Source organism: Coffea arabica, chromosome 3e (assembly GCF_036785885.1).
Source record: "Coffea arabica cultivar ET-39 chromosome 3e, Coffea Arabica ET-39 HiFi, whole genome shotgun sequence".
NCBI classification, from domain to species: Eukaryota; Viridiplantae; Streptophyta; class Magnoliopsida; order Gentianales; family Rubiaceae; genus Coffea; species Coffea arabica.
The window spans coordinates 38477558-38498309 of NC_092315.1; the positions used below are offsets into that span (position 1 = coordinate 38477558).

General features: G+C 34.4%; 1 protein-coding gene and 1 long non-coding RNA gene across 4 annotated transcripts; one reads left to right on the forward strand and one right to left on the reverse strand.

Moving 5' to 3' along the window:
• The first annotated feature begins 1294 nt into the window (after positions 1 to 1294).
• Positions 1295 to 3518, forward strand: LOC113736514 (uncharacterized). 3 transcript variants are annotated; one of them, XR_011842110.1, is made up of 5 exons: positions 1295 to 1567; positions 1762 to 1828; positions 2050 to 2097; positions 2235 to 2285; positions 3142 to 3518. It is a non-coding gene; the product is annotated as an uncharacterized lncRNA (long non-coding RNA). The 3 variants fall into 3 exon arrangements; XR_003459733.2 differs by having other exon boundaries at positions 3145 to 3518; XR_003459732.2 differs by lacking the exon at positions 2235 to 2285 and having other exon boundaries at positions 3145 to 3518.
• Positions 3519 to 7975: 4457 nt separating this feature from the next.
• LOC113736789 (putative disease resistance protein RGA3) lies at positions 7976 to 20171 on the reverse strand. Its single transcript, XM_072083416.1, has 5 exons — positions 20067 to 20171; positions 15016 to 18914; positions 12654 to 12748; positions 9607 to 12078; positions 7976 to 8532 (listed from the first exon to the last, which is right to left on the reverse strand). Exon 2 carries the CDS (start codon positions 18896 to 18898, stop codon positions 15173 to 15175), a length of 3726 nt encoding a protein of 1241 aa, XP_071939517.1. The 5' UTR covers positions 18899 to 18914; positions 20067 to 20171; the 3' UTR covers positions 7976 to 8532; positions 9607 to 12078; positions 12654 to 12748; positions 15016 to 15172.
• Positions 20172 to 20752: the final 581 nt, after the last annotated feature.

Here is a 20752-nt window from a genome sequence, read left to right on the forward strand (position 1 = left end):
ACTAATTAGTTGTTAGTAACTAATTAATGATGTCATTTTTTTACCCAATAAATCACATTTAATTCATAACTTTTTTGCAATTATTAACAAAAAAATTTTTTTTTGGTTGTCCAAAAAAATCTCATTTGGTTACCTTTTTTCCCACATTCTTTTAAGAAAATGTCCTCTTTTTTTTTTGGGGTTGCCCAACAAATTAGGTTTACTCATCAACTTTTTTTCAATCCATTTTTTATTAATTAACTTCTGGTTTCACGTTTTTTAGTCAGACAAATCGCATTTAATTACCTACTTTATAATTATTATTATGTTTATTTACCTAACAAATCGCATTGAATTATCAGTTGTATGTAGTTATTAGCCAAAAATTAGTCTCTTTTTTTTGGTTGCCAATCAAATCATATTTGGTTGCCCTTTTTAACAATTAGAAATTGCTAATTAATTAATTAGTATTGTTACTTTTTTGTTGCATAGAGAATCGCAATTAATTACCAAATTGTTGCTGTTAATTGTTAATCAATTAATATGTCTACATTGCTCCGCTTGAGAAAAACGTTTCTCGTTAGTCTTTCCTTCTTTGCTTTTGGCCATCTTAATAATTAATTGATTCATAATTAACTAATCTTATAAATTAACATGCTTAATTACCAATTCTTTGACATTAATTATGGACAAATTTTATTTGTTTAGTTTAAATCCGTACTTTCTCGATTTCTTCATCCACCGTTTCGCATTACTTGTCATCAACCTCCCTTTGTTGATAGGTTATTGTACCTTGGCTGAATAATGCTGGTCTGATTTTTATTATGTTGCCCATCCGTTGTACAATTATCAGTAGCCGAATAAATCACGGCTATTAATTATTATTATTTTATTGTAATTATTGCTTTACCTGTATTCGTTATTACTAGCTATTAATTAATTGTTAATAACTAATTAATCGTGCTTTTTTTTTATTGACATTTTTTTTACCCAACAAATCGTATTTACTTCATAACTTTTTTGCAATTATTAACAAAAAAAAAATATTTTTGTCCAAAAAATCTCATTTAATTACCTTTTTTCTTTTCAAATTTTATTAAGAAAATGTCCTCTTTTAGCCAAAATTTAAATTACCAACTTTTTACAATTATTGAACACTTTGTTTTTAAAGAACAATTAATTATCAATTTTTTGTAATTGATATATATTAACCATTAAACACCCACGTGGCGCGTGAAGATTGGCTGGTCCTGATGATGTGGAAATGCTTATTAACCATATATTGAGGGTTTTTTCTTTCCCCTGGTAAACCGACGGCAGCTTCTTCTTTCTTCTCTGTGTCTTTCAAAACATAGCAGCATCAATCGATGTCAAGAGCTTTTCTTTGCTTTTGTCCTCTGGACAAAACTCCATTTTTTTTTATGAGACCCAGAGGCCTCCCCTCAATTTCTGGCATTTGATTGTACTTGGAAGAGATTGTAATTTCTGGCATTTGATTGTAATCTCAATTGGAGGGTCCGGATTTTTCCTTCTGCAGAGTGGTTGCTTAGGATTTGATGGACGATGGGCTCGAGACAGAAAAGGGCTGGTAATCTTCTTCCTCTTCCACTCCCGGTTTCTCCCAGTTCTCCCTCTTGTTCTTCTTCATCTTCCTCCCTCCCTCGAGTAGTTAGGGCTAATTTTTTCTGTTTTCCTATCATTTTCCTGATATTTCTATTTCATTGGCTAAAGCAGCAAATCTTTTTTTTTTTCTTATCTCTGTCGTGTCCTTTTGTGAAACAGTAAGGATGGGGAAGGTCAATATTTCATCTCCACTATCTGATGTGAATTTCTAGAATGCAGATATATGGTACTTTTCTTCCCCTTTCTTTCCATGATTAATGTCTCTGTTTCATTTCTGTTTTATCATTGATTTTTTATTTTTAATCAGAAGAAAAACTTTTAATATGGTCTGAGATGATGAATAATTGATGATTAGCTAGCTTTTAGATATTTATTTACTTTCTTTTTTGTATCTATTTGGTGATTTATTGTTCCATTTTTTGTTTTTGTCTTGGATTTCTTCTGGAGTTCGGAGGAAAAATGGCCACTTGTGAAAAACAACTGGTGAGTGAAAATGTAAGTTTGCTGCATCAATCTGATTTAATTTTTCCCTCTTCCACGCTTGGTTTAGGATTTGATGGATGATTTTTTTTCCTTTTTTTTTTGTTCTTTTGGTGCTACTTTTCCAAGTATATTATTGGTTGTTGTTACAGGAAGGAATATGAAAACTTGAAGTTGACATCTCTAAGAAGTAGTTAAAGCTGGTAATATTTATTTGTGTTCTACTATTTATACTATAAACCATAGTCTTTTTCTATAAATGGTTTCTCTCACCTAATTTAGCCTATTTTTGTTTATTGAGGTTGTTGTCAGAGAAAGGATAAAGGTAAAAGTGATTGGAAGAATGAGCAAATTTCTTCCAGTGTTTTGTGTTTTGGGTATTATTGTGTTTGTCAAAGTAAATTAGATACGAGTATCTTTTTCTTCTGTATCTTCTTTTTTTCCCTTGGCTGGCAAACATAATGAATCTGTTATATAAACTACTTGGTATTCTTCGTAATGTCAAGATTTGGGAAGCTGTATGATGAAATCTTTATTTCATAGTCGATTTTTCTGGTTTTGTGGTTTTAACGTGCAAAGTGAAATCATTATTATGACTAACTTCCTTGAAGATGTTTTGATCAGTTCATGATTCATGAGATACATAGTTATGTGAATTACATAAATGGAGTTTCAAAAGCAAAATCCATTTAATCTACTATGAAGATACCATCTTTCCTCTTTTAAATTACTAAAAAAACTTGGCTCGATCTTTGACTGGAAAAATTATGTTCAGAAAATAGTATTCCTATGCGTCATACAATTGACATTTGATGTTGGACCTAATATTGCATTTTTTTTTTTTAAAAAAAAATTTCATCAGTGACATTATTTTTATTGATTGATTTCTGTTGGTAAGACTAGCTTTTATACTCTCTCAATAGATTTCTTCTCTTGTTTCTGTTATCGCCATTTTTTTTTTTGTGGATTCTTCTTTCTTCTAAGCAACTTTAAAGGTTCTTTTCTTTATATGAATATGTTATTATTGGGGTACATCTAATCCTAATCCTACTTCTGTAGCAGGAAATGACCATACATTGGGTTTTGTTACTGGTGGGTCTGCTCATGTGCAAATGCAACTTAGCACCAAAGAGTGTGAGAGTCTGGGATTAACTGGTCTGGCTCTCTGCTTAGACTGCAACACCTTTGCTGAGTATGTCAAGGACCAAGGTTGTACCTTTTTTATTATATGAATTTTGTTGATCCTCAGATATTTATGGTTTTTGGTGGATTTTACTTCTGGGTTTTGATGGGTTTTTTGAATTGATTACTTGCTGGTAAGTACATGGGTTGTAAAATGGTAATATTTGGGATTCTTGTTTCTGTACTATAGCTGATTGGTTGTCAAAATTAACGAATAGTGGGAGATAGATGCAATTCTTATTGCTTTTAGTTGATTTAAGGTCTGGGTTTTTTTTTGTTTGGATTTATGAATTGCTTATTTATATGTGAGATGTCAATGGTGATAATTTGGAAGGAGAACTTGAAAAAGGCTATGTTTTTATACAAATCAGATCGAGAGACTATGCTTATAACAGTAAATAAGTGTATTTTGACTTTTGTTGTTTTCACTATAATTTTTTGTGATTAAGTTTTGTCAAAATATGGATGGGTAAATAGTATTTTGGAAGATTTCTCTTTTTTCTTTTTGTGCCTCAGATAGCTTAAGGATAATCGCAGAAATCGAAATAAGATCCTCATTGGGATTCTTAAATTATCTCACGCAATTAGTGGCGTTAAATTGTAATCTGTAGAATTCCAAGTAACTAGCCTGGATTATGGTAATGGTTCAGTTTTGTTGCTCTTGAGGATGTTTTGCACCTGAGCTGACGATGATCAAGACATGCAAGAACAATAGTTCTACGATTCTACGATCATGATTTCCTAAGTTACGACTTGTAGTTCATTATATTTGATGATTAGGACCATACGGCATACGCATTAAATTGGAATATTCTATTGGCATCCTTTATTGTACCAAATGAAGTACTATCAAGACAAATTCTGAATGGAAATATGCCGTTTTTTTAAACCTATACCAGAGAACCCTTATTCTTCAACCCTTTTACATCCATTCTGGTGAATTTGAAAAATTTAAATAGCTGAAACTTGTGTAACAGAATTCATCAATTATATAATGACTTAGATTTGTTAAAGAATTTTGGATTGTAAGATTACAATAAACTTTTTGAACATTCTGCAATAATTTACTTAAGAGGAAGAAAATTGCTCATGTCGTCAAGAAATCCAGGATGTTTGACAAGATCTGCATTTAACATATCCAGTTTAGATGGCAACATGTATAGATTTCTGTATAATATTGGAATGATCTTTTTGCATTCCGCAAATAATATACTCAAGTAGAATATGATAATTTGGAAAACCCGATGTTTGGAAAGACTCCGGAGGCAGTTTAGATTTGTCAGTGCCTCTCAGAAATCTGCCCCTTGGCTTTACCTTAGGCTTAGAGATGGCTTGCTGGATTGGTCTATTTTTATCTATTGATTTTCATTGTGAATTTTTGTGTCCAAAGCTTGGTTTTGACTTTCTTGGTTTTGCATCTGCATAACCACATGAAGCTGCAGCCGGGGAAAACTTCATTGACAGAGTTTTCATTATGGGTCTATAGAGACTGCATTTTGGAGATCTCTTTTGTATGTGGATAGGATTATATGTTATTTTAAAGTTTCTTTTATGCAAAAAAAAAAAAAAGAAAAAGAAAAAGAAAAAAAGATGTTAAATTTGTTGTATGTTGTTGACGTAAAACATATCTTGCATCTGAAATATTTTCATTGTGTAATTATTTGATTTGGTTTTTCAAAACTCATTTATTGTCGTAATAAGATTTTAGACACGAGATAATGGCTTGTTTCTCTTATAGGTTATATGTAGATCTTCAGTCCATATTGTGTTGAATCCTGTACCTCTTGCTATTATGTAGTCATCTTTATCGTGTTGAATCCTATTTCTCTTGCTATTATGTGGTCGTTTCTATATTTTACAATTAAATAGGCTTCTTATCCGACATATTTGAGTATTGCTCTCAAAAAGTTGAGCTTCCTCTTGAATTTGTTCATGAGTGGCACATTTTTTATGCACATCAAATCATGGCAAATACAGTTAGTCGATGCAAGATGACGTTACATGGTATATATTACTTTGAAATTTATGACATTGCCAATCCTATTCAATTAGTAGGTAAAGCAAAAAATGACTTTTCGTCACTTAGTCACTAAGTTAAAATTGTGGCTTATTTTCGCTGCTTAATAAAATTACAAAAACCTAATCCTAAAGATTTGTGCACTTTTATATAACTTTTCATGCTTGTTATCTAAATTTGAATTATTGGACACTTCTGGGCAAGTCTAAAAGTTACACCGCGCATAGCGCGGTGTTATCCTCCTAGTAGTAGTCTATGTGGGCTTACATTCAAGAGTTGTGAGAGCAATTCTTCAATTACCTCAATACCGTTCTTCCATCTCACATTCCAAGATCATATTAAGTAGTGCACCTATGTAAAAATACGTAATTAAAATACTTTAATCATCAACAAATTAAACACCTTCACTCCATTTAATTTCAGAAAGCATAAAATGTAAAATGTGTACACTAAAACAAGATGGACAAGCAGACAGATTTGATCAAATATGTTCAAGTACGCTGACCATGATACATACCATGAGAAAAAAGAGTTTCTTATGCACAAACAAAAATGTCACGTTGCGAAAGAGATTAGAAATAGTACAAAGTGCACTCATGATATATATTCTAGTGCGAGGTCATCCATTGTCTAACATAATAAGCATGAGAGAAACTATTTATCAATGATAATAACTTCTAAACTCGAGAAAAACCTTTTCAAGTCTCATTTAGATGTTTTAAATGTGAGAAGTAAATATGAAAGTGAAACTCACAAAAGCAAACTCAAGCTTCATGTAGGCATATTGGTTTTTAGTTTTGATTGAACTGTTCATGATTTTGACTCATATTACTATGGACTTCAATATAATTCCATAAATTTCTCCTTTTTGAAAGTAAATTCTAAAGATGACCATTTGAGATGTTTTAGTATAAGAAACTCTAATGCTTTAATAGCTAGAAAAGAACATAAAAAGTAAGACAAATAAGAACCCAGTTTTCCTTTTAGTAGGATATGATATTAATATAACATCCTTCCTTCCAACAAGAATGCATTACACCTTGGATTATTTATGATAGCTAACAAAATATGTAAATTGACTGAAATAATTTGTTAGACAGCCATTTTAGCCACAAATTTACCTATACCACCATTTCTCTGAAACATCACCATAATATTTTCATCAAAGATTGAATGAAAATTAGTTTGTGACAAAACAAGCTAATAAAAAGGAATCACAATCTACAATTTCAAGTTCAGTTTAAAAAAAATCAAAATCAATTTCACAATCATTTCATCAAACAACTAGTAGGCAACAACAAACTAGTTCTATGGTCAATCCCAGAAAGCAGTTCTATTATCAAAACTTCCAAATATTAGCTACTGCTAATGGCTGCAAGCTTGTCCAATATGATACCTCCTACAAGAAAACTCAAGTGTTTTTCCGAGTATATCCAATTTTATGGTATGAGACAAATCAAGCGACAATTCACTTCACCCCGTAGGAGATGAAACGATGGATTTCCCTGAAATCTTTTCTAAAGAGAGAATGGAGCATTAGATTTTAATAATAATGAATGAAAATGCAGATTAATCATTGGAAAATTCCTTTAGCGTCAAACGATATCAGTATTGGAAGATAAGGCGGAATTAAAAAAGACAGAGAACAAAGGACTGGAAGTATAAGAACTTCAGATGTTTTAAGAACTAACACTGGCTGATGAAGTTAGTGCTCCAAAATTTATTATCCCTCTTCTTTATTAACCGGATCAAAAAGACAAAACTACTGTGTTTTGTAGCTGCATTTTGACAAGAAGTGCGTATCCATTTTCTTCCCTTAGATATCTTCATCCTTATCGTCAATTGCAGCAAGCACACAAAAGAAGAAGAACATCTGCCCCTGGTCCGGACAGATGTCACTAAATAATGGTGACCTGAACCTACCAAATAGTTTAAACGAGCATTTGGGGAGTTGCTGATGTTGATCTGATGTTTATGTTGAGCTTCCATTCTAACAACCAAAGAAGGTAACTGACCTTGCACAAATCTACGATTGTAAGTTTTTTAAACTTGGTAGAGGCAAGGTACCTTTTAACACATTCATTCTTCTCATTCTTAATCTCCTACCCCAACTGCGCTTGAATTCCAACTTGTACAAATTTGGCTCTCTAAACAAATCAGTTCTCCGAGCAGCTTCCTTTTCTTGGACTTTGTCAAGATAGCAGAAAGTCAGCCTACCAAAAGGTTTATTTAGCTATACCAATTCTTCAATCTGATGACATTTGTCTTGATTCGCATGAATGAATCTTAATGTTTAAAGATAAGAAAAAACGTCCCATTTTAAGCAACATTTCACATATGAAAATGCAGAAAAATCAAAATGCCTTGCGATTATCAAATCACTGATCCGGAGGTTGTCATTGAGAGTAGTGCTCCTTGACTCTCAAAAACTCTAAAGTGTAAAGCTTGCAAACAGATCACGACAAAGTATTGATTGTAGTAATTGATTGATGAAGGTAAAGCAAATGTATTAACTTGCTAACTTATGTTGGCAACTGCTTAATATCTACCAAAATCAAAACAAAAAAAAGGCTCAAAAACTTGCCCGTCTACATGACAAACGAAGCATTAGTCTCAAAAAACAATAATATTAATAGATAACTTGCAAATGATTTAAATCCAAGGTAACAAATCTTGCAAATGCTCTGCATCAGATTTTCCAAAACTCAAAATAAATTGCGCAAGATCATGTGCAAGATCATACACTATACGATGTGTTATGTTGTAATACTCATTGACTTTTACATCTAGCAATAAGGAATGTGTTATGCTGTAATAGTCATTGCCTTTTACACCTAGCAATAAGGAACTCTTCCTCAAAATGTCAAAAAAATGTATAGCATCATGAGATTGAATACACACAACTGAAGACAGCATAATGGTTGGAATATACTGCACTGAAACATCCTTAAACATAGGCGTAGACAAGAATTTTCTGACAAAATATGATCAATCTCAAAGTAGGGAATCTGGTAATGCTTGCACCATTCAATGTTGGGCAGCTGCTCATGTTGCAACACCTTCCCTTTAGATCAGAAGATATGCATCGTATAGGGAGGCTTCGGATGGATTGGTAGGAGGTTTACAACTCAAGCTATTCAGATGTGCCAACTTATAATCCTTCAACAGATGAAAGCTTCTTGAAAGTCATATCCTCATTGCATACTATTAGATAATATAGCAAAGGTTCCTCAAAAGGTGCCATGCCTTTTCTGTTCAAAAAGTGCCTTGTGAGCAAAAAATATTGAGCTATCCTCAGGCATAAGTAAACAGCATTTTGAATTTCATGTTACAAATTTTATGCAAGCCATGCTGACTCCAAAATGCAGCAAATAAAAGAAAGTACAGCATAAAAACAATCAGTAAAATACAGTTATTAGAAGATAACAGCATAAATCAATGCTAGGTTTTTCAAGGAATGAAATGGTAGATTTTTTTTTATTGAGAAGTTTTTTTTTTTTTTTAAAAAAAGGACAAGTATTAAGAGTGTAACCAGCTAGCTAAATTAAGGTCACCCATTTCCAAGTTATTAAAATTGACTTTAGTTCCTTAGGTGGAACCTAGCATTCGACTGTTTTAGGTGCACAAGTTTGTCATGAATCAAATTAACATCAGGTTAATGACCCCAGAAACCTTTTGAACCTGCAATATGGCCACACTCAAACTTCATATCTAAGAGATCAAACTATCTAAACAATGTATCTGGACTTTGGATCTTGTTCAAATCACTCTAAGATGATAAGACAACCTGTTTCAGTAGGAGTAGTCCTTGCATTCTTGAAATATAAACTTAGAAATCCACAACAACATACAGAACAAATCATGAATAAAATGAAAAAGGATATGAACATTAAAGGATGGTAGTGGCATTCAGGTACCAAATCCTTCCCAAAATTTCTAAACAAATGCAAAATTTTGTAAGAATTCACTAAGTACTAATTGAAAACACTGAATTTGCAAGAAACTACAAATACTAATCTTGAAAAATGATGTTTTTTGAGAATTAAATGGCACTTTCTTGCTATTTCTTCCAACAAAGCTACGTAGTGGAGACAATGGACATTATTTATTTCACCGGGTATGGAGTGATTATATATTATGAAGTTACATATTGTCCTTATAGCTGATTTTCTAAGTTAATTTTTTATTGGTAGTTAGCAAACCAGAATACTCTAGGGTGGCTCATTTTCTTCGTTTTTATTTATTTATTGATCTCTTTATTTGTTTTTCTAATTTCAACATATTTACAAAAGGAACTTGAATTTTTCAGAGCAAAAGTAACTCACCAAGTATTTTTAATAACAGTTCCCTTACAAGGCATGGACACTCTCTTTCACCAGTGGATTGCCATCCACATGAACTGTATTGCCAAGAAGTTTGATCCTTCCTCTTAGAACACTTCCTGGTTGAATGATATGAATCAAGATTTCCATGTATACCCCAGCATTGAACTGGACCTCACCTACACAAAAATTTTTACCTTCTCCATAGTCCATTCGACTGTTTTAGGTGCACCAAGTTTGTCATGAATCAAATTGACATCAGGTTACTGACACTAGAAAACCTTTTGAACCTGCAATAGGGCCATACTCAAACTACATATCTAAGAGATCAAACTATCTAAACAACGTATCTGAACTTTGGATCTTGTTCAAATCACTGTAAGATGATAAGACAACCTATTTCAGTAGGAGTAGCCCTTGCATTCTCGAAATATAAACCTAGAAGTCCACAACAACATACAGAACAAATCATGAATAAAATGAAAAAGGATATGAACATTAGAGGATGGTTGTGGCATTCAGGTACCAAATCCTTCCCAAAATTTCTAAACAATTGCAATTTTGAAAACTGCAAAATTAATTTTGTAAGAATTCACTAAATAATTGAAAACACTGAATTTGCAAGAGACTACAAATACTAATCTTGACAAATGATGTTTTTGGATAACTAAATAGCATTTTCTTGCTATTTCTTCCAACAGAGCTGCTTAGTGGAGATAATGGGTATTATTTATTTCACCGGGTATGGAGTGGTTATATATTATGTAGTTACATATTTTCCTTATAGCTGATTTTCTAAGTTAGCTTTTTTATTTGTAATTAGCAAACCAGAATACTCTGGGGTGGCTCATTTTCTTCGTTTTTATTTATTCATTGATCTCTTTATTTGTTTTTCTAATTTCAGTGTGTTTACAAAAGGAATTTGATTTTTTTCAGAGCAAAAGTAACTCACCAAGTATTTTTAATAACAAGTTCCCTTACAAGGCATGGACACTCTCTTTCACCAGCAGATTGCATTCCACATGAACTGTATTGCCAAAAAGTTTGATCCTTCCTCTCAGAACACTTCATGGTTGAATGATATGAGCCAAGATTTCCATGTTATACCTCAGCATTGAATTGTACCTCTCCTACATAAAAATTTTGACCTTCTACATAGTCCATTTATCTAATTCAATTCAAAGAATCACAATTATCAAAGTCTCGTGAAAATGCAGGTTGCAGAACTTTATCAAATGAGCTAAGGAAGCGTATTAACCATGGCATCTCTTCCATCAACTTTGTAATAGCCTCGAACTAGAGTATTTGCCCCATCAGATTGAGACAACAGCTTATGCTGATACGCACAGCTTTTCATGTACAAGAAACTTCAAAGCATGTCATCAGACCATTCATCAGATTTTTAGCACTCAAACAACTGCATAAGAAAGCAGAGCTGCATTTGAGAATTCACAACATAAAAGAATGTAATCCCCCAATTAATTTTGTTTAACGGACACATATATTCATTAGAGAATAAGAACTAACTCTGCAACTAAGAGATCAACCACCTGAAAATATTCTGGTTGGCTAACCACAAATAAACAAGTAATATCAAGGACCAGCTACAAATCATTGCATACCGGGCGAAACAAAAAATAGAAAGTTGCCTATTATTACACCAACTAGCTCTAATTGGATGACATATCAAGCAATTGCTTCAAGGCTACTTGACAATTTAATCATCCGAAAAGCTTCACAATTAAATAGCATTGCTGCTTGAATTTGTCTTTGAAGTCATTTAAAGTTTTCTTGAATCATAAATTTTTCATCTGAAAGAGGAATGTTATCTAATGCATGAGAATCCCCATAGCCCATCCAAATACAAAAAGCGGTGCCTTGTTGGGGATGGTCTGAAGATGATTCTGAAAAGAAGTATTCCTGATGCTTGTGAATGTGATTATGCAGAATGGCAGATCATTACCCCTTTAAATTGTCTTTAAAGTCAGACAAAGCTTTCCTGACTCACAAATTTTTCATCAGAAAGAGGAGTGTTACCTCATACATGAGAATCCCCTTAGCCAACCCAAATAATCTTTGTTACAGCATGTTGGAGAGCTCGAAGCCTAAAGAAAACCTATTAGACCCTCAGCCCTCTATACTATTCCATGTGTTTTTAAAATGGTTCATTGTAGACTCTAAAACTAAACTTGGTATTGCCTATAACATAAGAAAAGACGCCATTAGAAGCTGCACAACAATTGAATATAGCAAAGAAAAAGCATTACAGGAATGCTGAACTGTACCTAAATTGTCTCCATACAAAGGAGGAGAAAGAGTTTCTTTTGGGAGTGCCCTAATGGATCTATTTGAAACTAGAAAGCCCTCACCTAGCAAACAAACCATCATTTTGCAAGTGCCAAGAATGTGTAGGCACTCATCTGATCACCATATAACAGGAAACCATGATAGCTGAAGACTTTTGTTCCAATATATCTGTTACCATATAAAGAAAAAAATCATAAATTGAAAAACAATTAAAAATAAAAGCAGACACACAAAATAAGATGGTTGTCAAATACTTTGCCGAACAACACAAAATTGTGATCACCTTTGTCCCAAGTAGTGAAAGATAGATTTTAGCATTTGTTCCTATAGCATAAATAGCAACAGATACAAAAGCTCCAACAGGTAACTGGTCAATGGCCTTGAGCTAATTTCAGAACAAATTAAGGAGCAAAGTATGTTCACAATCATTACTTTAAAGGTTAACAGTCTCCCAGTACTGCTACAATTTTTTTCAAAGAACATGACATAGGATCAAAAGCATGTTCACAATAATGCGTTAAGAACATAGTGTGTTAAGCTTACGTTATGAAGTGCATTCTTTGACAGGTAAAAAAAATCAGTATTTTTGAGTAAAAAAGCCCTTAGTTTCAGCTAATAAGTGGAATTCCTCAACTGAAAACTTTGCATCACTGATCACTGCTTGAAAATATTTTCACTTTGCTCATTGAACTACAAGTCTTTTACCAGAAAGACACTCAAGTATCTATAATTTTATGACTCACCAAGCTTCTCCACGGTCATTCTCATGCAGAGCATTCTTATGGCTTAAAAACTATCACTTTGCTGGCTGGCTACATTTATTGTCGGCCATAACAATCTGACAAACACATTGCTTATGTCAAAATTTCAAACCATAAACTCGATATGGCATACTCTTGGCTGAATACATAAATGCTAAAAGAAATGAGAAACTCAAAACCCTCTGCCTTTGAGTAATGCTATTATTTCTCTAAGTCTAATAACTTGTTTGAGAAAAAGGCAAGACTTTATTAGTCCAAAACTTTCACTACTGAATATAAGTCCAGAACTAAATTAACAATAAACTGAAATAATTAACAATGCAATTAAAAATACAGATAGAGATAAAAAAATTCAGTCTACAATGTATGTACTAAGTGCTTAAACAAAGTAGAAAGAAAATAAGATGAAAAAATTTGATAAAAAAAATACATGATTGGATATGCTGAAAAAACTAGCCTAATTCATAGCACCGAATTGGGAAAGTTTATGCTATCCATAAAAAAGTGCAAAAAACTAGTGGTGCGGTGGTTAGAAAAGATTTACCGCTGTCAATACTAGGAAAATATTTTAAGGAGAAAGAAATACAGATGGATAGAACAAGCAAAACAAATTGACAAATCTATGCAGTTGAGTACCGAATAGCTTTAATTTGGGAAACTGGCATTATTTATGAGCTTCAAATGGAGATTAGCCTTTGATTCGCTCCCCATCAATTACAATTTCGAGAATGGGAAATACCGAGTAGCTTTAATTGGGAAATACTGATTAACCTTTAAGTAGTGAATGTTGCCATAGCAGATTAACTAGTTAATAGTCCTGAGCTCCTCAAAGAAGGCTAGAGAGTTGATTTACCAGAACTATTTAAACCCAAAGTGTGTTATCCTAATCCCACTAAATATTGACCTTTTCAAGTCCAGTACTTATTAGCCTAACAATCTCCGAGTACTACTACAATTTGTTCAAAGAAAGTGAAAAGACGATCATGCTCAGAATCATGCTAAGTTCAGAATCTCCATGTAAACATAGGGAATTCAGTTTACTTCATGAAGTCCAAAAAACAAAAAAAAAAATCAGCATTTTGAGGAAAAATCTCTTACATTGGGAATTCAGTTTACTTCATGAAGTGCATTCTTTGACAGGGGGAAAAATCAGCATTTTGAGTAAAAACCTCTTGCTTTCAGCTAATAAGTGAAAATTCTCAACTGAATAGAAAGCTTTGCATCACTGCCACAAAACATTATCCTTTTGCTCATTATGTTACAAACTTTTACTAGAAAGACACCCATAAGTACCTATACGACTCACTGAGCTTGTCCACTGTCATTCTCGTATAAAACATTCTTAACACTTCAACATGATAGTGGTGTTAGTTAGACACTTCAGTTGTCAATCCTTACAATCTCATATGCATAGGGGTTGTGCAAGGATGAATATATAAATGCCAAAATAAAGGAGAAACCAGGAAGAATGATTGTTAAGCATTAATGGCGTGCCGAAACAGCTTGTGTAGCTAAATATTGTGACACAGAAGCTCACTCATACCAAATATACCACTTTTAGAACTTCCAAAGAAGCCAAGGCAGTCTCATAATTTGTTTGAGCAAAAGGCAAGATTTTACACTTTCACTGCTGCCTAAAAATTCAGATTTGAATTAACAATTAACTGAAATGATCAGTAATGAAATTAAGAAAAAAGATGGACATAAAAGATTGATACATAACGTGCACAGTGCTTAAGCAAAGTAGAAAGAAAATAAGACCGAACAAATTTGATCAAAAATACTTGTTGGATATGGTGAAAAATTAGCCTAATTGACCGCCCTGAGTTGGTTAAGTTTTTGTCACCCACTAAAAACTGCAAAATTTTGAAATTTTCCATAAATATGGCAATTGGAAATGGTTGTGGATAACCATATCAGACACGAAAATTATGTTTCGCAATAAATTCCAGGTATGGTCTCAAAAAATTGCTGTCATCAACCAACTTTCGAACACTGTTAATTCTTTAACAAGTTGAAACATACAATCAGTAAAAGGAAGTTAAAAGTGGTAGTAGATCACAAATGAATATCTAAAAAGTGGAAACTCAGAGAAAAAGACACACAAACACATTAACCGAGAGGTTAACTGGAAAGCAGAAATTCAGAGAGGACCAAGGAAAGATTTTGCAACAGTTATTCGGCAAAAGTTAGGCTGCACAATTAAAGATTCGATTGAGAAACAGTATCAATACATTACCACTGCCAATACTAAGAAAAGCTTTCAAGGGAAAAGAAATAAATATAGATGGATAGAAGAAGCAAAAATTAATTCACAAAACTGTGTAGTAGTACAGAGGAATACCTAGTAGCTTTTATTGGGGAAACTGACAGTATTTATGAACTCAAAATAGAAATGGAGATTAGCCTCTGATTTGCTGCCTATCAATGGGAATGTCGGAGATCTTCGACCACTCAGAATTGAGGTAGGTGCTGCTGCTGCTGCTGCTGCTTTCTGGATTTCATCTTTCCTTTAGAAGGGGACACATAATAATTTGCAGCTCTCTTAGTCTGGTGAGGCTTCTCATAGATTGGTGAGAGGGTAAATTCTCCAACTTTTCACAATTACAGAGATTGAGTTGTTCAAGTGAGGAAAGCTTTCCAAACCAATCAGGTAATGATTTTACTCCAAAATCATATAGTCCAAGAGTTGTTAGGGCAGAGAGGTGCTGAAGTTGCTCAGGCAGAGATTCCCAATGAGGCCATCCTCTCAGATGTAAATATGAAAGGGAGGGGAAGTAGGGGTGCAGTGGTGGGAGAGCATCAAAGAGGACTAGGAAGGAATGCAACTCTGCGGTGGTTTCTGAGAATGGTCCGATTTCTAAGTATCTCAAGCTTGTAAGAGAACAAAGCTTCCCATTGGGCAAGTCGGTTAATTTCTTACATTGTGATATGTCCAGGTAAGAGAGAGAAGGTGTTCGAGTTAAATCAATTGGAAAGGAGATAAGATTGGGGCAGCTGTATACATACAATTCCTCGAGAGGAAGAGGAGGACAAGTACCAAAGGAGGAGAAGCGTGAAGTAGTGGAACCCCACTCTGACTCAGATATTTGGGGGATGGACAAGTGGGTTAACCCATCGCAACGAGAAATGCTTAATTGTCGCAAGGCAGTGAGGTATCTGCGTCCCTTGGGAATTGAAATTGACTCGAGCGAGTGGCACTCAGTAATAGTTAATTTCTCTAGGGACTCGAGGCCAACCAAATGTTGAGGAGCATTATTGTCAGTACCAGTGTGCTCAAGCACTGATTGACAATTTGGTCCTTCTAAAGTTTGAGGAACATCAAACGGAAAATCCGAGAATTGGGCCAAATCACCACAATTGACTAACTTCAGATGTGCAAGATTTGGATTGTTTTGAAAAAACATATTTGGTAGCTTGGTAAGCCCATTCACACTCTTAACGGAAAGTCTAGTGAGAGTGCTGACTCCGCTACAAATACATGTCATTAATGCTGATCCATTTTGGGTGTTATCGATCTCCAATTCCTCGAGACGTGGAAAATGACTTGGAAAAGTGGCTAATTGAGGGCAATCAGTAATCCATACCGTATGAAGGACTGGAAACACCACCACTGTCCCATCGTGAACTGGTGCTTCCATCCATTCCCTCAAATTTGGTATTTTTTCTAGAATGAGAAGTTCAAGTGCTAGAAACAAGCTTAGGGGTCTTTGACTCCTACTGCCACTATGCATGCCAGATCCGCCATAAAAAGAAGGGCCTATACTTGTTACGCTGTCAAGTCCTTTCAATTGAAGAGATTTGAGCAAGGGCATGTTTCCAAGAGTTGGTAACTCTTTGCAGTTTTTGCAATCTTGCAATTCAAATTTCACCAATTTCCCAAGTTTTCCAATCCACGTTGAAAGTTTATCACCAAAAAATCTTTCAATAATCAAACCTTTCAAATTTTGGTGAGGATGCAAGCCTTCCAGCACTCGATTGTATTCACTATCATTATTTCTTGAATTATCTATTTCATTCCATAGTAATCTTAACTCATCAATGTTTGGCTTCCCAATCAGATTTGCAGACTCAGCTTCTTCCTTGCTTTTCACTAATTCAAGATTACGTAACTGAAGTCGTCCACTGAGATTCTTCAAATTCCTCAATTCTCCAATTTGTCGACCTCTTTCTTCACCAATATTGAAAAATGGCAAAGTTTGGAGAAATTGCAACTGTCCGATCTCAAAAGGCATGATATCACTTGATTTATGATAAGAGAAAAAGTCAAAGTGCCTCAAATTCACCAAATTCTTGAAATTCTTAGGAAACTTTGTCAGTGAGTCACAATATTTAACTCTTAATGTCTGCAAATTGTAAAGTTGACATAGAGACTCAGGCAATCTATTGATTGAAGCTCTTGACGAATCAAGATATCGCAAATGAGTTAGCTTGCCAATTGATTTAGGAAGCTCTTCGACACTCGATGCCCTTAAGTTCAAAACTCGCAACATAAAAAATGACATCTCCCTATCATTAAGTGATATGTTTCCCTGCAAAAACAATGTTGTAATACATTTGAAACTTTTAGTGGAAGGAAATGTCATTTCTTCTTGTATTCTCTCCAATGCAAGATACCGAATAGAAGACGTTTCCATATCAACACTACCAGACTCTGTCAACCTTAAAGTTTTGGAATTGGAAATGTATTGCACCATATCATGCACAAGATCATGCATTTTGCAATTCAAAACATTCCCATAATCATCCTTCCCTGCCTCTTGAAATATGTTACTATCCAACAAAATGGTAAAATACCTGTTACCAACTTCCTCCATATGCATATCGTCTGTTGGATTTGAATGAAGAAATCCTTCTGCTGCCCAAAGTTGGATTAATTGATTCCTTTCCATTTGAAAATCCTTGGGAAAAATTGAACAATATGCAAAACACTTTTTAAGAGAAGGATGTGAAAGATGATCAAAGCTCAACTTCAAAATTTCATTAACGTTACTATTTTCACCTCCACCTAAAATTTGAAGCCCACTCTCTAATTTTTGCCATTCATCTGGTTCCTTGTTGCGCAGCATACCACCGAGAACACTTGTAGCCAATGGTAAGCCTCTGCATCTTTGCACAATCTTCAACCCTATATCTTTCAACCCATCGGGCACTTCCCCAGCACCAAATGCATTTTCTTTGAGAATGTGCCAACATTGATCATCTGATAATTGTTTCAAGGAATAACCCTGAGGAAAAGAAATTCTGGTGATGTCTACCACCTGTTGCTCACGAGTGGTCACAAGAATCCAACTCCCCATGGCTTGGCTAGTACCTTTCAGAGACCCAAGAAAATCATTCCATAGCATGGACTCCTTATTCCACACATCATCCAAGACCAATAGGTATTTTTTACCGTCCAATAATGCCTTAAGCTGCTTGACTCTGGCTTCCCTATTCTTAGCTTCAGGCTCTTGACCTTGCAGTGATTGTAGAATCATTCCAAATAGCCCATTGGCAATGAAATCCTGCGAAACACACACCCATATTCTCTTGTCAAAATGTTTTTCAATCTTTCTATCATTGAAAACTTTTCGAGCCAAGGTGGTCTTCCCAATCCCGCCCATCCCTACTATAGGGAGAACGGAGATAGTTTCATTATTATTTGTGGCAGTCAATTGTGTTACTATTGCTGAGACATCATTATCTCTTCCAACAAAACTCGCATCAACAGTAACAGAGTCAGTCTCTCTGTTCTTTATAAATGCTCCTCCGCTAGGAGGAGAAAGAGCAGGTGCATCTCTAGCTCCATTCTGTGACTGGAGGAGGCCAAGTTTCGTTGCTTGTTCATGGATACTTTTCAAATCCATATTGATTTTTTGAATCTTGCAGGCCATTTTGCAACGAAATGCAATGGGATTGGAGAGTGAGAAGAACAAGCATACCTCCCTCTTCATTTGGTTTTGAATCTCAACTTCGCGCCGGATCATCTCATAGGTGAAGTCATCCAGCACATTTTCAGCATCGAAAGCCACACGTTCAAGGTTCTCCAGCCATCGCTTCACGATCTCTTTAGTCACCTGCTCTTTCTCTGCGTCACGGAGGACAGCCTGGATCAGTGTCAACGTATCCTTCAGTTTCTCCAAATCTTTCTTGAAGCCAACAAACTGGCCAATTTGTTCGGAAGCCAAATTTATTGCCTTCTCCACTAGAACTTGTACTGCGGATCCGAGCAGTGCATCCGCCATCAGGTCAGGTCGATATCTGGGAGAAAGAAAGAATTTGATAGGTTTGAGAGTGTGGAATGGAACCGGGCAACTTGCAACTTTGAATGTGAGAGGAAGAGTAGAATGTAGCAGTAGATGAAACTGAAGTCTACTAATTGGTGGTGGTTTTTAAGCTTTTGAATACTCTTATTAGAATTGCAGCAGTAAAAGGAAAATGAAAAGGAAGAAAAGGTTCCCGACAAGCAGACATGTGATAGACAGGAAAGGCAATGAATTCTTTACTTTTCTAGCCATCACGTTACTGTGCATTAACAGCCCACCATTACTAGGAGATCCAATCCAAAGAAACTGTAAGAAAATTGCTAACAAATAGTTTTGTAAAGCAGAAGACATTTGAAACTGTAACCACAAATAGATCAAAAGCTAATGTACCAACTTTATTCATCCCGAAGGAGCACGCCGCAAAAGGAATAGATAAAAGTGATTTTGTATGTGGAACCACCAACTTTATTCAGCATTAAATCAAATGCAATAAACTGGAAAAAGGGTGACATTGGTTCAATAATAATAAGAAGGTTTTATATCCTCGTGAGCAAAAATCATCATAATTAGTACCGTTATAGTAGTAGTGGAAATATATTTCAAACAATAGATGTGTTTGGATAGGAGAATATTTGGAATAACACTGTAGTACTTTTATGATATGACGTATATAAGATAAAAAGATGGTTAAAAATTGTGTTTATAATACAATTTCAATAATATTTGAATTTTTTTGGCAAAATAGCAATTACAACTTTAATTGTTAAGCATAATGCAAAAGAAATTTTCTGGTATCCTATTACTATGAGTTGAATCTTCTTAGACTACACTGTAATGAATTCGGGGGGAGAAAAAAATTTCTTATTCTGCTTGAATTGGTCTTCACCTGTGGTTACAGACTTACAGTACAATATCTCACACTCTACCCACTCTTGTTCGATTAAGCATCAAGTGATGGATTTTATCTAATCTAAGTATACAAAAAGCACAATCAAGTATCTTGTAAACAACTAATACATGTGAAATTTTAGATTTCACTCATTAGCAATTGTGGAAATTCATAAGACAAAAATGGAATTCCTTCATATATCCCAAGTCAATGTACCCGTAATATGAAGGAACTATCAATGAAAGAGAAGATTATTACCTGGTCTTGGAGCAAAAAGATGGTCTCTTTTTTCTCTCTAGCAGTGTCAGAGGCTGTTGTGAAGAGAAGGAAGAGTGAGATGAATTTTTGATTGAGTGGGCTTCATACGGAAGCTAGAAATCAGGGGGAATTTAATTTTTCCCTATGAACCTTTTAAGGGTAAAGCTGTCATATTGTAAAAGTAAACTGTAAAAAGTTTTCTTCTTTTCCTACCATTTCAGCCGAATTTTGGGTGGAAAATACTTCTAAAATTCATAGTCAGCAGATTTTTGGTACTGCTTTGGAAGTTCCTTTTCTTTGAACTTCACTTCAGAAGTAATAGAATTTCCCAAAAGAAGTTATGGCTAGATGGAGTTCACAATGCTTTAGAAAAGTGTACTAGTTCATTTAGCTTCCTAAAGCTAGAAAATCCAGATGACAGAGATAATAAATAATATGTACCAATTAATTCCCAAATATTACTTTTTTTTAGAAGATTAAAATCATCTTACTGCTGAGTAAAAAATCAGATGCCAAATATTCGGGCAAAAGCTAGTAGGACGGTTTCTTAAACAAAAGCCAATATAGGATGACTTTCAATGTTCTTGAATGTCTACAAAGGATCAATGTGTGAATTGTGAATTGACCATCGAAGGTGGAAATTTTTTTTTTTTTTTGACAGTAAACATCTAAGGTGGAATTCAATT

Bases quoted from the DNA above. Each gene is read 5' to 3' on its own strand.
- LOC113736789 (XM_072083416.1), bottom strand. From the start codon at position 18,898: ATGGCGGATGCACTGCTCGGATCCGCAGTACAAGTTCTAGTGGAGAAG.